Genomic DNA, 15,415 nt, shown 5'->3' on the forward strand with positions numbered 1-15,415 from the left:
CAACAGACACTAAGTCAGTTATTGCTCGGATTTTACGGCGCCACCTTAATTAGGCCCCTGAACTTCATATTTTAACGGACAAAAAGAGAGCAGTGCGACTTGGATGTAACGAGTAACGCGACACTTTTGTAGAAATGTAGTGAAGTAGAAAGTACAGATACTTACTGTAAAATGTAGTGGAGTAAAAGTAGAAAGTACCCATCATAAAATCTACTTAAGTAAAGTACAGATACATGAAAATTGTACTTAAGTACAGTAACGAAGTACTTGTACTTCGTTACTTCCCACCACTGCTGACCAGACAAGTTTTTTTTTTTTTTTTATCTGCCTACCTCCTGCTCTTCTCCCTGCATTTGAGTCCTGCTCTATACCTCCACATGAAAAATGCAAAATGTGTGAGACCGAACTTCTATTGTGCTTCAGAACCCGTCTCAGTGTGATCAGCTGTTACTGCCTCTCCACAGTGATAAATAATCCCTGCTTCTCCAAACTGAGGCCATTCCAACAGATTTTTTTTTTTTTATCTTAAACTGGACCTCTTTTTGTAGAAGGGATTCAACTGAAGACAGACGATCTGATAAGGATGTCGTGTGGGAATCTCTCTTAGAGGCATATCCTGCTGGAGGGAGACACTGGGGTGACCCAGACATCTCTGGAGGGCTGTCTGTCAATTATAACCTCTGCATTCCCCTAAGTTCTTCAAAAATAGCCTGCAGGAAATGTTACCTCTGTGTCCAAACCTCAAAACAGAAGCTAATGCTGGCTGGCTTTGGTCACGGACAGATGGATGATTTAGGTAATGATAGATGGATGTGCATCATTCATGCCTGGGTATCATGGTCCACAAGCCATCTGAGTTTGGATTCAACTTATTTAAAACTCATTGTGTAATTCAATTTTCTCTGCACCTAAGAATTTAATCAAAACTAACTTGACTACTTGTCTATTTCTGCACATTTAGCCAAAAACATTTCAGGATTCCCATTCTGTTTGGTAAATTTAGATCCATGTAATCCGGTCACAGATCCAGGTAATCCATTACACTTCAAGCCAGAACAGTTAATCTGACTCTTGGAGCAGCCTTTCAGGTTCCTGCAGGGTTAAGCCACAGCATCCAGATTACAGTGACGTGGCAAAAACATTGTCATGTTGGACACAAGCTCAATGCACAATGATGAGCTGCAGGCGGATTGAGTCTGAATTTTAATTTCATAGATTGGAGCATTGAGACGCAGTAGCAGCTGTCATATTTGGCAGATGGAGTAAAAGCCTCCGAGTTGAGAACAGATGATCTAAATCAGCCACAGACCGTGTTTGTGACAGTGGTGCTTTGGGCCCAGTTCGGTCTGCTGCTCTCCTTTAAGTTTTGTTTTTCATTCATTACAGCACTTTGTTGGAAATTTGTTGACAGGAGTGCTTCCTCCTACAAGCGGCCGCTCTTCTTGCAAACAACAACAACATGAAAAGGCACTCGACACAAAAAAATGTCTCCAAAGTCCAACGGGAAGCTTCATCTCCTGCAGGAGCTGCTGCCACTCAACAACTTCGCTACAAGAATTAGGAGTCTGAGGACTTCAGAAAAACTGAGTTATTTCCCCCCCCTGTTTTTAAAAGAAATAAATATTAAAGGAAAGATTGTTGAAAGCAAAAATTAAGATTCCTTCCATGTCAATGCTGATCATTGATGTTAAAACTGTAAATACATATTCAATAAGGTAGAAAAAAACATATATTTTTGAATTAAAAAGTAATAAATCCAGATAGGGAATACTGAAAACTGAACTCAAGGCAATGAATCAGCAGAAGATGTTCCCTGAAAAAGAAAATCTTATAAACAGGTGCAGTTCAGAATCTTGGAGAAATTTTTTTTATTTTTTTCAGGGTTTCAGTATACAACTGAAACTCGCATAATAAACTGTAATTGCAACGTTTTATGAGATGAGTTTAGATATGATTGGAATTTATCAAATAGATACTTCTGAAAATTATTGTTAGTACATTGAGACGGCAATAGTTGTGAATTGATGTTAAATATTCAATAAATTGGAATATATGTCTCAATATGCTTGTCAGATTAAAAGCACCTAGTTTTGAAAATAAAAACCTATCAGCAGGTGCTAATGCTGTTAAGCCCACATCTGAGTGTTTTTCCTTAACTTGTTGCTCTCATGTAATATTCTAACTTCACTTTGTGATAAAGTTCCAAAAACAATGACTTTTCAGTTATGTTCTAATATACTGAATGGGTCTGGAAATAAACTGAACTGAAACTGAATTGGGCATCTCAGCAGAGGCAAACACTAAGTGTCAACATCAGATTTCATTGTCCTGCAAATTGTGGGAACTTCACAGAAACATGGATGTCTCCTGTCCCTTCCTCCAGATTCTGGGAACTTGATTTCCAAATCAAATGCAAAATGATCTTTGACCTCTGATAGGACTTCGGGAACTCTGTCGGATGGTGGCTGATGCACTGGTCTCAGCTGCAGTCCAACCCTTGTGAATCTTCCCCACAGTCTATAACTGGCTTTGCTTCACAATCCTCCTGAGGCAGCAATTATCCCTGTTGCTTGAGCACCTTTTACAACCACACATTTCCTTCTACTCAACTTCACATTAATATGCTTGGATACAGAGTATTAATGTGAACGTAATCATCATCATCGTATTTAGCGATGATGTTTTGCGGCTTGTGACACTTTTGGATTGTATCAAATAACGTTCTGCCAGCCATTTGACAAGTTAGCAGTCTATCTCATGTTTATATATATATGTTTTCTTTTGGTGCAATAAAACATTGTGATAATGTACAGTAAATTTAAGGCAATAATTATAAAAATGTAAATGTCACAATGTCATTGTAATAGATCTATATGTGAGCTTAAATATTTTAATTATAAAAACAAATTATCTTTACACTAAAAGTCAGTTTATTCCAACTTATCTCCCATTCAATAATTACCAGTTACCTAAAAGCCCATCTATATTAGGAACTTAATCACTAAGTCAAGTGGATCACATAATACACATTAAATACATAGAGATGGATGTTTGAAAGCTTCTTTTTTTCAGTTAACTGTAATATTTTTCCACTTAAAGTTAATGAAAACATGACTTTTAAAATATTCAAATTTATTGTATAGAAATTACTAAATGAAAAAGTCTACATATATATATATACTTCTAAAAAAAATAAAGGGAACATTTCACTTTAATTTTGTGTGTGGCTCCAAATCCAGGCCTCCATTGGTTAATAAATTTGATTTCCATTGATGATTTTTGTGTGATTTTGTTGTCAGCACATTCAACTTTGTACAGAACAAAGTATTCAATGAGAATATTTCATTCATTCAGATCTAGGATGTGTTATTTGAGTGTTCCCTTTATTTTTTTGAGCAGTGTATATGGAATAACCCACTGAAAACTTCATGGTTATTCCACCAAATAAATGAACTCTTAAAACATTACTATTGTTGTTTCTAAATGAATATGAACTTGTTCTCTTTGGATTATTTGATGTCTAAAAGATCTGCGTCTTTCTCGTTATTTTGACTGTTTTTCTGCAAATAAATACAACATTTTTGCTCGGAATTTCAGAGACATGTCAGTAGTTCATAGAATAAAAGAAGAATGTTCATTTTACTCAAATATATACCTATAAAAAGTAAAATAAAAGTAGCTGATCATTTTAGTGGACTCATTTTTTTTCTCCATATTATTAAAACATATACATGTTTAAAAGCTCACATAGAGGAGGGGTAGGAAGGAAGGAGGGAGGGGGATAAGAAATGAGGATGAGAGACATGAGCAGAGAGAGAGACGGGGTGTAGCAGAAGGAGGGAGAACACCGACTCGGTTATTCGCGGACCGAGTCCAGGACCAGAACCGAACAAGGCACCCTCAAACAGTTAACACCGATCATGGACTTCCAATCCCGGGGAGCGGGCGGCGGAGCGACGGTCAGACTGGAAGCTGCTGACTTTGGCCCCCTCCCGGGTTTGTGGCCCCCTCTCGTCCTCTGAAGCCGGCGGAGGAACTTCACCGGAAGCCCCGGAGAGGCGCAGCCGGGCACAGGCTCAATAGACTCCGTGTATGAGAATCTGAAAGGAAGATCCTGTGCTATAAAAGTCCATGCGTCCCAAGGAGTTTGTTTTTGGGTCAGAACCATGCACACTCAGCGCGATGTCATTTATTTAAACTGCAGCGGAGCGCAGCGGTAAGGATGCGGAGTTTATTCTCGCTGTGTGCGCAGCGCTGTGCGTGGAGCCAGGCGGAGCGAGTCGGCGTGAACAGGGGAGACTTTCTACTTTCCTGAAGGTGAGAAAATCCAGGATTGGGAAGCCTTTTTAAATTTATTAGATAGAAAACTTTGTTCTCTGAATTCTTTTTTTTTTTTTTTTAAATCCTCTTTATAAGGCTTAAAATGTATCTGTTCAATCAAAAAGGATTTAGAATGTTCCTCTGACAGAGCTCCTGTCCAATAAATCCCGAACTTTCTTCTCCAAACTGGAGCAAAGAGCATCAATTATCATGCTTCAAGTCTGATGCTGAAAACCACGCTCAAGAATCGCGGTCATCATAATCAGCCGCAGCTTGATGGCTTATTTGCCCCCCAACACCCCAAGCCGAGAACATTACATAACTATTGAGCTGCCTTGGCCAGAAATCAATGCAATCTGTCAACAGGCTGCTGCCGTTTCATCACTTCTCCCTGTCCGACTAACAAACACAAAGAATGCATCCCAATCACGCTGTCATCAGAGCTCCAGCAGGAGGTTTTAATGATGAGTTTTCTTGATTTTTGACAATAATAACAGATTGCTCCCTCTCCTGCTGAACCCAGTGATGAAGAAACTCTCCACACTTTGTTTAAATGCTCTGACCTTGTAGTCACAGCAGTACCTTTCCTCTCTGTGAGAGGCCCACATCGATCTTAGTTGTGTCCCTCTGCAAGGAATTTGTTTCATCTTATCTGTGCTGACAGGCTGCGTTCATCACCTTCCCACAGTCCTCCTCTCCTCCGGCACCAGCAGACTTAATGAATCAGACACGGGGAAGAATACAAAGTCTCGCTCAGAAAAAAATGCAGAGCAGGAATTTGACTTTGGAGCAAGCAGGCTGCTCTTATCTTGAGGTTAAACTCAGTAGAGGAATGCTGCTCTGTGCAGTATTTTTGCTGGTTAGTTGTTTTCGGCGTATATTTTGCTTCATTGTCAACTTGTGAAGCAGAGAAACTCCTTTTCATGCGTTCTCTCAGTATCCATTTAAATATTGTGCTACACCTATGCGTCTGAATAAATACATTTGTATTAAATGTATTCTCTCTTGCTCCAATTTACACCAACTTAATGCAGTTTGGTAGAATAAAAGCTTTTTTTTGACGAGCAGAAATGAAACCTAATTTTTTTGTAAATTGTGTTTCTGCTGCAGGTTTGCGTGTGAAGCCACAGTGGTGTTTTGTTGAGGAACTGTCATCAGGTCATGACGTGATGATCCCCAGGAATGCATGCGACTTCATCGATCCTCAGCACCACGCTCTGAATTCTGCTTTGTAAGCCGATGGAGAAAACGTGATGGACTTTATGAACCAGTTCAGAAATGGGTGGGTGTGGGTGAAGGAATAACATCCATTAGCGTATTCCCAATTTTTGGGGGGGAACCTCAGGACAACCGATTACTGAGGAATTGCTGAGGACCTTTTGCAGCACCAGGATGGACAAAGTGCATAGATCTTATGATTCCTCTGCTGGAATTTCTGATTCTTATCATTTCATTAAATCCTATAGTTACTTTCTCTGATGTTGCTGTATTGAATCATATGAAATGGAGATACTGTGGCGTTTATGGAGTAAGGACTGGACCTCCTTAGTAAGACCGTGGATTCCTATACTGCTAGGCCTTCATCTCCAGTTTTCACGAGCCTCTAACTGTCCCGAAGAGTGCCGCTGTGACCGGACCTTTGTTTACTGCAACGAGCGGAGCTTGACCTCAGTGCCTCTGGGAATCGGTGAGGGCTACAAGACCATTTACCTACACAACAATCAGATCAATAATGCCGGCTTTCCGCTGGAGCTACACCATGTGGCCTCTGTGGAAACTGTGTATCTATATGGTAACCAGCTTGACGAGTTTCCAGTTAACCTGCCAAAAAATGTAAGAGTTCTCCATCTGCAGGAGAATAACATTCAGACCATCTCTCGGGCAGCTCTGGCTCAGCTTCTTCGACTGGAGGAGCTGCATTTGGATGATAACTCCATTTCTACTGTTGGAGTGGAAGAAGGGGCATTTAGGGAAGCCTTGAGCCTAAAGATGCTCTTCTTGACCAAAAACCACCTGAGTAGTGTGCCTATTGGTCTCCCAGATGACCTGAAAGAGCTAAGGCTGGATGAGAATCGGATTGCGGTCATTGCAGAGGAAGCATTTCAGAATGTCACCCGACTGGAACGCCTGTTGTTAGATGGGAACTTGCTAACAGATGAAGGGATCTCACCTGGGACTTTTCAAGACCTGGTCACCCTGAGAGACCTGTCACTAGCACGAAACTCATTAACTTACCCTCCCCCGCTCCTTCCTGGGGAGATGCTTGTCAAGTTAAACTTTCAGGAAAATCAGATAACCAAGATCCCTGTGAAAGCATTGGCAAGTCTGCACAGGCTAGAGAAGTTAGATCTTTCTAACAACCAGCTGCAGTCACTGGTGACGGGAGTCTTTGATGGGCTTGGGAGTCTCAGGCAGCTCACCGTCCGGAACAACCCGTGGCTCTGTGATTGCGGCATGCATTGGGTGGTGTCATGGCTCAAATCTCTTCCTGCATCGTTGAATGTGCGTGGGTTCATGTGCCATAAACCTGAAAAGTTCCGAGGTATGGTGATCAGAGAGCTGAGCGCTGACCTGGTCCACTGCACACAGCCTGCTTCTACATTTGGCACTGCTATGAACTCGACTGTTTCCATCTCAACAGACTTTCCTTTGGTTACTCGACATGTTTCCTCCTCAAAACGACCCCTAACCACACTGCCCACCCTCTACACCATCTACACAACCAGGGAGGATGGACTGCGGACTAAGCAGCCTCTACAGGTTACGTTCACAATTTTAAATGGGTCGGATATCCATGTACGCTGGTTGGCTTCTTTTCCAGTCACTGCCTACAAGGTGACCTGGGCCAGGATGGAGCCCAGTCTGACCGGAGACACGGTCAGAGAGAGGATAGTGGGTGGGGATCATCGGGGGATTCGACTGACTAATCTTGAACCCAAGTCCACGTATCGGATCTGCGTTATTCCCTTGGATGCGTTCAATAATTACAGGCCCAAGGATGACACTCTGTGCACTGAGGCTGTGACAACTGCAGCCTTTTTCAGCCCAGATAACAACAACAGGAGACGCTCTGGGCCCGAGCAGGCAACACAGCCAGAGTCTGGCTCGCCACTCCTTCTGGCTGGGCTCATCGGTGGGGCTGTGATTGTGGTGCTGGTGGTCCTGCTCAGTATCTTCTGCTGGCACATGCACAAGAAGAGTCACTCGGAGTGGAAGTACAACCGGGGACGTAGAAAAGACGATTATTGTGAGGCTGGCACCAAGAAAGATAATTCCCTCCTGGAAATGACTGAAACAGGCTTCCAGATAGTGTCGCTCAACAATGAGCAGCTCCTCAAGGGAGATTTCCGCATTCAGCCTATCTACAGCCCTAATGGAGGAGTCAGCTTCAGAGACTGCCCCCCAGTGAACAACACCACAGTGTACTGCAAGAACAACGTTCAGGATCATGAATCATGATGGCTCAAGAAAACCATCAGGAGTTTCCTAAAACTGCTCGGACATTTTTGAACTCTGTAAAGTTAAAATGATTTGAAAATTGTCTTCAAAAATGTAATTTATACAACTGACTTGACCATCTCTTTTACATAGCATTGTCGGATTTAAAGGTTGTTGTTTTTTGGAGTAGTGATGTTGCAGTTCTGTGCACAAATGCATATAAAGAAACATTTTTTTTTCTTAAGAATTGAGGATGACTTGTTTTACTGTTATTGTGTAAGGTTTTTGCTGATGAATTTTATAAGGAATCTTGATAGACACGAGGATAACATTTTTTCACCACCAGAGGGTGTAGTTTTCCTCCTATGAGCTGTGTTGGTTGCAGCAAAAGTCAGGTGAGAATATTAGATTCTCCAAGAAGTGTTGGACCATATGCAAACCATTTTCTCTCTGCTTTAGAAAGAAATTTAAAGGTCACACTCATTAAACACTCAGAAAGTGGCAAGCTGCAGAGCTTTCACCTGCATCTCCAGTTTAATACATCATCATAGCAAAGTGGGTCTTGTTATCAGCACCTGCTGTGATTGGTGTTGGTGTCAAAGTAAGCTGCAAAGAAGCACAACCTCTGAATGTTAAACTCCTTAAAACAAAAGTATTTTCTTTGAGTTTAATATTGACTTTTTTCAGCAGAAGGATTTATTAATGTGCCTTGAAGTTATCAGCTTAAAATGTGTTTAACATCCATGTTTTTGCACAAGATGTATCCTTGTATATACAATTTAATGGAATATTGTGAATAATACTTTTGCTTCTCTTTATTTATCTCGTGATACATTTAATTAAAACTTATCTCCAAATGGGAATTTATTCCAGACTCTGGCTTAGCATGAGCAACATTTGATGGTATGTAATGAGGGATAGCACAGGGTCCTGAATTACAAAGAGATGGATACACAGAACTAAAACACAGCAGTGAAACTCAGATACATAAACAGTAAAGTTTAGACCACAGTATCTATAGTCTATGAGCACATATATGTAGTAATTTTAAATTTGGATGAGGAGTTCATTAAGACAACAGGTGGGGTCTTTGCTTGTAATATGAAGCATTCTTAACAGGGGAGATGAATGAAAGAAATCTACAACTACTTTTCAATTACTGGGATTGTATTTAGAAAGAACATAATCTCAACCATGGTGAGATTCTGTTTCTAACAAATGAGTCCAAGCATCTCATTTTAGTAATGCAAGGTGGAACAAGAGACAGGCAAGTGGATCGACTCCATCCATATTCAAACCCTCTCCTATGGTAATGAGATATGGATCATGGCTGAGAGTAAAAGATCCTGAATAAAAGTGACTTAAATGAGATTCTTATAGGCCATTGGGGCTCTGTCGGAAAGGCCTAGAAACCACTGGAGGGATTATGTGTGCATCCAATATTTTGTGAACTCCAAAATTGAGTCCAGAAATGTCACTGGGTAGAAAACAGCATCCTAGATCTGTTTTTTCTAGCATCCAGAATGAACACTTCAAATGCAGAAGCATCAGTTTCAATCTGTTGAAAACTATTTTATCAGTCAATCCAACTGTTTCTTTGATGCTCTCCACTTATTTAATATTCCTTTCCAAAAATGCCAGGGCTAGAAGAGAAACCCAGACATCCCCTGTTTTCAGTGACATCTGATTAGACATAGAGGCAACTTTATCAGATTGTCAAAGCCCTTGAACATATTCAGTTTGAGCTCTTAACTTTATCTCTAAGCCTTCATGGTCACCCAACAGAAGAATCAAATTTAATCAATTTGTATCCAAAATTGCATACTTTTAACAATGACCACATTTAGAAGTTGGAAATAGCTGACCAGTAAATCCAGAGAAGCAGTTTTCAGTTCAGCTTTCTTCACCACAACAGACCTAATCAACAGCTTTAAACGCTGCAGTCTATTTCCTGCTCAATCCTGTCAACATCCAGATACTAAAATGTCCCAGATTGGGAGAATTTAATCTGTTTCTAGTTGAGAGACAGCTATTACTATTTTTTCCATATATTTCTATTTTCCCCATGAAAAAATTATCTCAAAACCTTTAGATTTAATCATAAAGATTTTTCTGGTCACTGTGTGAGAAATTGATTCAGAAGAATAGAAAGACAACATCAATAAGTAAATGTTCATAGACTTCTGGTAAGCTTAACACGTCGGTATCTTACCCGATGCTGATCAACTTCTGGAACCGTATTACTTAATCATACACACTTTGCTGTGGATACGTTACAAAATATATTTTAAAAATCTTAAAACAGCTGAAAGCATTGCAGTGTAATGTTTTTAAAAAGGAGAGATAAAAAATGGGCCTACTCTGAAGTCCTCCCTTCAAAGTCACACAAACACAAGAAATCTTTTAAATAGAGTGCATACACAATAGATGTCAGTACTTCACAAAAAACACGAGTGTAGGTGTTATATAAAAATCTGAACAGCCCAGTTCATTGCACCAGGGTACCACACAGTAGTAAAACCTCTGAGGGAAAAACTGATGAAAATATTCAGTCTAAACAACATCAGGTCCTGCAGCAAAACTGACTGGAATTTAATTTTTTATATTTGCAACCCTAAATGTTGGCAACTGCTTCTTATTAACAAGTCCATATTGTTATTGTGTTTGTCTTTAAACGGCTTCCAGTTGCAATCGATAAGTCTTCTTTAGGTCGGCAGGGGGAATCCTGAATCCTCCCACCAGCTTAAAAAATATGATTACCTGGTCAATTATTTATGCAAACTGTCTTGCATTTGGTTTTAATTATCTAAGTTTGTGATACACAAGAGTCCACTCCAACAGAAAACACCATTGTAATTGAAGGATTGCTGAGGGCTAGTGCCAATCTGCAGTGGCCATTAGGCGAGAAGCGGGGCGCAGACCATCACAGGGCAACACTGAGGCATTTTAAAAGACCAAACAAATTCCCACAACAGAAGGTATTCACAACAAAATGGTTTATTTACCCTTTCTATTGCTTTTACAAACCAATCATGATCAGCAAAATGTGTCTTATTTGACAAAAGACAAAAAGCCTTTTAATGACAAAGATTTCATTTCCATAAAATATTGAAAATTAAATAAAATAGGAAAGATAAAGTAGGTGATTGCATTAATATTCACCCCCTTTAAAGTGAATGACGTAACTCAACAGAGGTCCAGCCAACTGGTACTAGGAGTCTCAGAATGAGTGGAATAGAAATCACCCAAGTCCAGTGAGTGTGTATCCAGTGATTGTAGTATAAAAACACCTGGTTTTGGAAGGTCCATTCACTGGCTGATCTGTAAATAACTCCAAGAAATTCAAAGAAAAGGTCTCTGAACAGCATAAGTCAAGGAATGGATAAACAAAAACTTTAAGGCACTGAAGATCCCCTTGGAGGGGTGGAGGGAATATGTTTCATATATAAATCTAGATCAGGAAGGCCTAGCAAATGAGTGACAGTGCAAAAAGGAGACTAAGGAGAGAGGACACCAGGAATCCTCTGTCTATACTGAAGGAGCTACAAGTATCTGCAATTGAGATGGAAGAGACTCTGCATTCAACAACTGCTGCCCAAGTTCTTCACCAGTCAAAGCTTCATGGCAGAGTGATTATGAGAAAGCCACTGCTGAAGAAAACTTATATCAAGGCTCAACTGGAGACTCCTTGGTCAAGTGGGAGAAAGTTCTTTGGTCTGATGAGACCCAGATTGAGCTTTTTGTCCATTCGGATGCCAAACATCACCACAAACACACCATTCAAACTGTGAACCATGGTGATGGAACCATCGTGTTGTGGAGATGCTTCTCAGCATGAAGCCCTGGAAGACTTAAAAAGGTAGAAGGTAAACTACAGAGCGAGCCTGTAGCTTCCATGCAACCTGACAGAGCTTGACGAGTTAGTAAAGCTGCAGCCTGATAGGCTTCATGCTGTGATGGCAGGCTCAGGTGCATAAACTAAATATTAACTTAAAGGGGATGAATACATATTCAATCACTCATTTTATGTTTAATATTTTGTCATTAGATTGTATAAATCAGTTGATACTTTGACATTAAAAGTTTTTTTTGTTTGTTTTTTTTGTTGTTGTTTTTTTTCCAAAAAAAGCCCAATTTTGTTTATCATGACTGATTTGTAAAAGCAATAGAAAGTGTAAAACATCCAAGGGGGTGAATGCTTTTTATAGGTACTATACATACATGCCTATTATACTTTTAGATTATAGACAACTGAACATACCAATATACTGTTAAACAGCTGTGATTATGGGAATCAATGACAATTCTCAATGCATTAGAAAAGAAACTACTGTTGAAAATGAAGATAACACAGATATTCAACTGTCAGTACGTGCAAACCAGCTGTGAAGACTCCCAGATCCAATTCACTGCTTCGGTTATCTTTCTATAAAGGTACATCGGAGCAGAAGTCAGGAAACTAATATGATATCCTACTCTGCACAGAGACAAAAAAAGAAAGAAAAACAAACATTTTCTCTGAAAGTAAGAACATGGGATTAGATCCACCCAATTCAGACTGGAAAAACAAACTGAAAAAGAGAAATCACTTAACACCAATGCTTTTAGAGTTTGCCACAACCACCTGCTAAAATGAGAACCGATGTCGACTAACATGGCAGACAACTAAGGACAAAGTTACAAGATTAAAAAGCTGATCTGCACAATCTGTGATGAAGCTCTAGATCTGCTGGTTTAAGACACTGACTGCTCTTTATTAATGCACAGCAGCACAAATGAGCTGCCTGCTAATTATCAGAACTCAATGAGGCTGGTTAAGGCAAATATAAGGCAGTGCTGACCACGAAGGACCAGGAAACAGCTATTCCATCAAACTACCAGAGCAGATGTTTGTGTTGTTCTGTGAAGAAGTATTTTTTGGCACAAATGTCTGAGATCATCAGCCTTTTATATCTGACAAACAGAAGGATCTTTCTTGATTAAGGGAAATAACCAACTTGTGTGAAAAGAAACCAATATGATTTAAAACACCACAGGCTTCACTTTCCCTCATTCAGGTTGGCTTGATAATTACATATTTAGTTTTACACATAACATTGTTGAATAATATTGTGAAAATATGACTTTGAAAAATTATCCCCCATTTTTTCTCTTATGACACGCTAAATAACCCAAGTTATTGCTGCCACCCTCAGAGAATGGCTTAATTTTGACATACTGATTGGATGTAATATGTGTTGAAAGGACACAGGAGAACATTGTCACAGGCAGAATCATGAATGAATGTCAACAGTTGCACACATGATGCCTTACAACAGTACCAGCCACTGATGTAGTTGGATTGGGATCACATTCATGGCTTACATGAATCCAGGTGCTCATTTTCTGCTGTTGGCCAGGATGTTAGAGGTAAAAATGTCAGTTTCCCAGTAGCAGAGCCAATTAAGGCAACCTGACACATTCTGAGGCTTAAAGTTGCCCAAAACAAACCACACAAAAAAATCATATATGGTGTGCCTATTACAAAACCATGTGACATGTGTGCCTTCGCTCTGAAAGCAGGTGATCTTTCCAGGCACCAGTTTCATCCCAACTCCCATTCTGAAGCTGCACTATGGATTCACCTTTCATACAGCCTGTAATTAGCACCAGAGCAGAAGCAGTTGCAATGGGAGTGGTGCTAATTGTGCAGTATTTAATTATATCCTATAACATTCAGTGTTGTATTAACACCAGAGATAATTATATAAATACCAAGGCAAATATATATATATATTTTACATTAAGGCTGTTTGATCTGTTTTAAAGAAAAAATAATAATCCAGCACTAGTCAAACCAAATGTTACCATTCAGTATGTATATATTATTTTCATATTTCATAATCTTCAGGATCGAGGTCTTACTGAGCAAACTTTCAATACAATCAGAGAAAGATAAAAGCATCCCAACAAGACCTTGACACCCTGAATATATTCATGGTTTTATTGATTTAAGAAAAATCCCACAGAGCAACTTAATAGTTTTTGCTCAAATTCCAGTGGCTAACATTTTATTGTAGGGTAATCCGGCCAACATTAGAAATGCCAAATGCAGTTGCATGGTAGGATCGATTCCCTTCTCCTAAGGGATTGATTCAGTCTGCGTAATTTTTATTTTTGTGGTTTTAAACAAACAGAAGCGCCTTTAACTCTCCATTACATGGTGGACAGATTAAAGGACTCTGATTCCCAGGAATGTTTGTTTTTCCATTGCTCCTGGTCATTACTGTGGTCAGCTTGCATTAAATTGCATTAAAGACCCACAAACAGCCTCCAGTCCCATTTCACACACACACACACACACACGCATACACACACACACACACACGTATTGATCTGTGGAAGTCCAGTGGATTATGAAAAATGGGCACCAAACTAAACGACACTTCACCCGAGATAGACTGCCTCTCTCTGTGGCTCGGTTAGAGAGGTGAAAATGCGTGCACAGGGAAATCAGCAGTAAAATGTCACCCCATCCCCATCCCTGTATCCTTTTGCATTGATTTACTGTTAAAGCAAAGATATAAAGGAATAATTTATGCTGGAAATGATTAATAGATCACAGAGCAGGGGGTTATTTGGTTGTATTACAGTTTACTTTGTGGTAAACAGGGCAATCGTTTCATCAAACTTGGAGAAAATGTTTGCACTCCAGTAGTGTTGTGTATGATTCCTCATTTGCAATGCAGCAACATTATTTATTAATTTCAACTGAACCTCCAGAACAGTGAGAATGAATCAACACATAAGCACTACATTCTGTCAATATGAACGTATTTAAGTACAGATTTCTTACTCCTACCATGAGTTGATAGAAAGCGGAGATCAAGTCATTCAATCAGTGAAATTTAAAATACTGCTGTTCATAAAACCAGAAACATGAAGAAACTGTTTTCAGTTTTTGCCTATTCTCCATTTATGTTGTCTAAAGCTCAGTTCATCCTGTATGTTTTGTGCAAAGAGCGTTGAGTTTGAGACAGGGCCTCTCTGATTCACACAATGCGTCACAATCTTAGCAGCATATTGATCCTCAAGAGTGCATTAGACACAGTGTACCTCAGAGCTGTTTCATCACGGATAAAAAGGAAAAGAGTCTTATTTATCACTGAACCAATATCATGCAGCTTTTTGCATTTGAAAGAGGAGCTCGTCTGGCAGAGTTCCATCTCCTCTGGTGTCAAACCAGTGGTTTTATTACAACAAGGTCAAAATCACTGGTCATCTGACCTGTGAACTGACGGCAATAAACCGCGGAGGAGTCAAAGTAGGGAGCAAAGCCCTTAAAAGAATTGGATCGTGGATTATTCAAAGCCCCCCAAGAATTAAGATGACATCTCTGCGGAGGGGCTTTAAACTAGTTGCTGAATGGAGGTGCATGGAGTTTTTCCCACAAACCAAAAAGAAACATGTTCAGTGAAATGGTTGCTCCAAAACTGTCATTTGGTAGAAGTATGTGTGCATTGTTTTCTATTCTGTGTTGCCCTGCGATGGACTGGCAACACGTCCAAGGTGAACCCTGTCTCTCATCAATGGACGCTGGAGACAGATGCCAGTCCCAATGATCCTGCTGAGAGTAGATGAGTATAAAAACAGATGGATGGCTTTTAATAAGCCTTGC

The 15,415-nt window shown here is 39.9% G+C and overlaps 1 protein-coding gene and 1 long non-coding RNA gene across 3 annotated transcripts in view; one reads left to right on the forward strand and one right to left on the reverse strand.

The window, feature by feature from the left end:
* LOC107836377 (uncharacterized) overlaps nucleotides 1-15,415 on the reverse strand; it is a 48,697-nt gene that overhangs the window by 20,662 nt on the left and 12,620 nt on the right. The gene's annotated exons all lie outside the window — the stretch shown is intronic.
* si:dkey-87k14.1 (leucine-rich repeat transmembrane protein FLRT2) lies at nucleotides 3,821-8,621 on the forward strand. Its single transcript, XM_007553102.2, has 2 exons — nucleotides 3,821-4,317; nucleotides 5,431-8,621. Exon 2 carries the CDS (start codon nucleotides 5,824-5,826, stop codon nucleotides 7,777-7,779), a length of 1,956 nt encoding a protein of 651 aa, XP_007553164.1. The 5' UTR covers nucleotides 3,821-4,317; nucleotides 5,431-5,823; the 3' UTR covers nucleotides 7,780-8,621.

Source organism: Poecilia formosa, unplaced genomic scaffold, assembly GCF_000485575.1.
Source record: "Poecilia formosa unplaced genomic scaffold, Poecilia_formosa-5.1.2 Scaffold54, whole genome shotgun sequence".
Lineage (NCBI taxonomy): Eukaryota > Metazoa > Chordata > Actinopteri > Cyprinodontiformes > Poeciliidae > Poecilia > Poecilia formosa.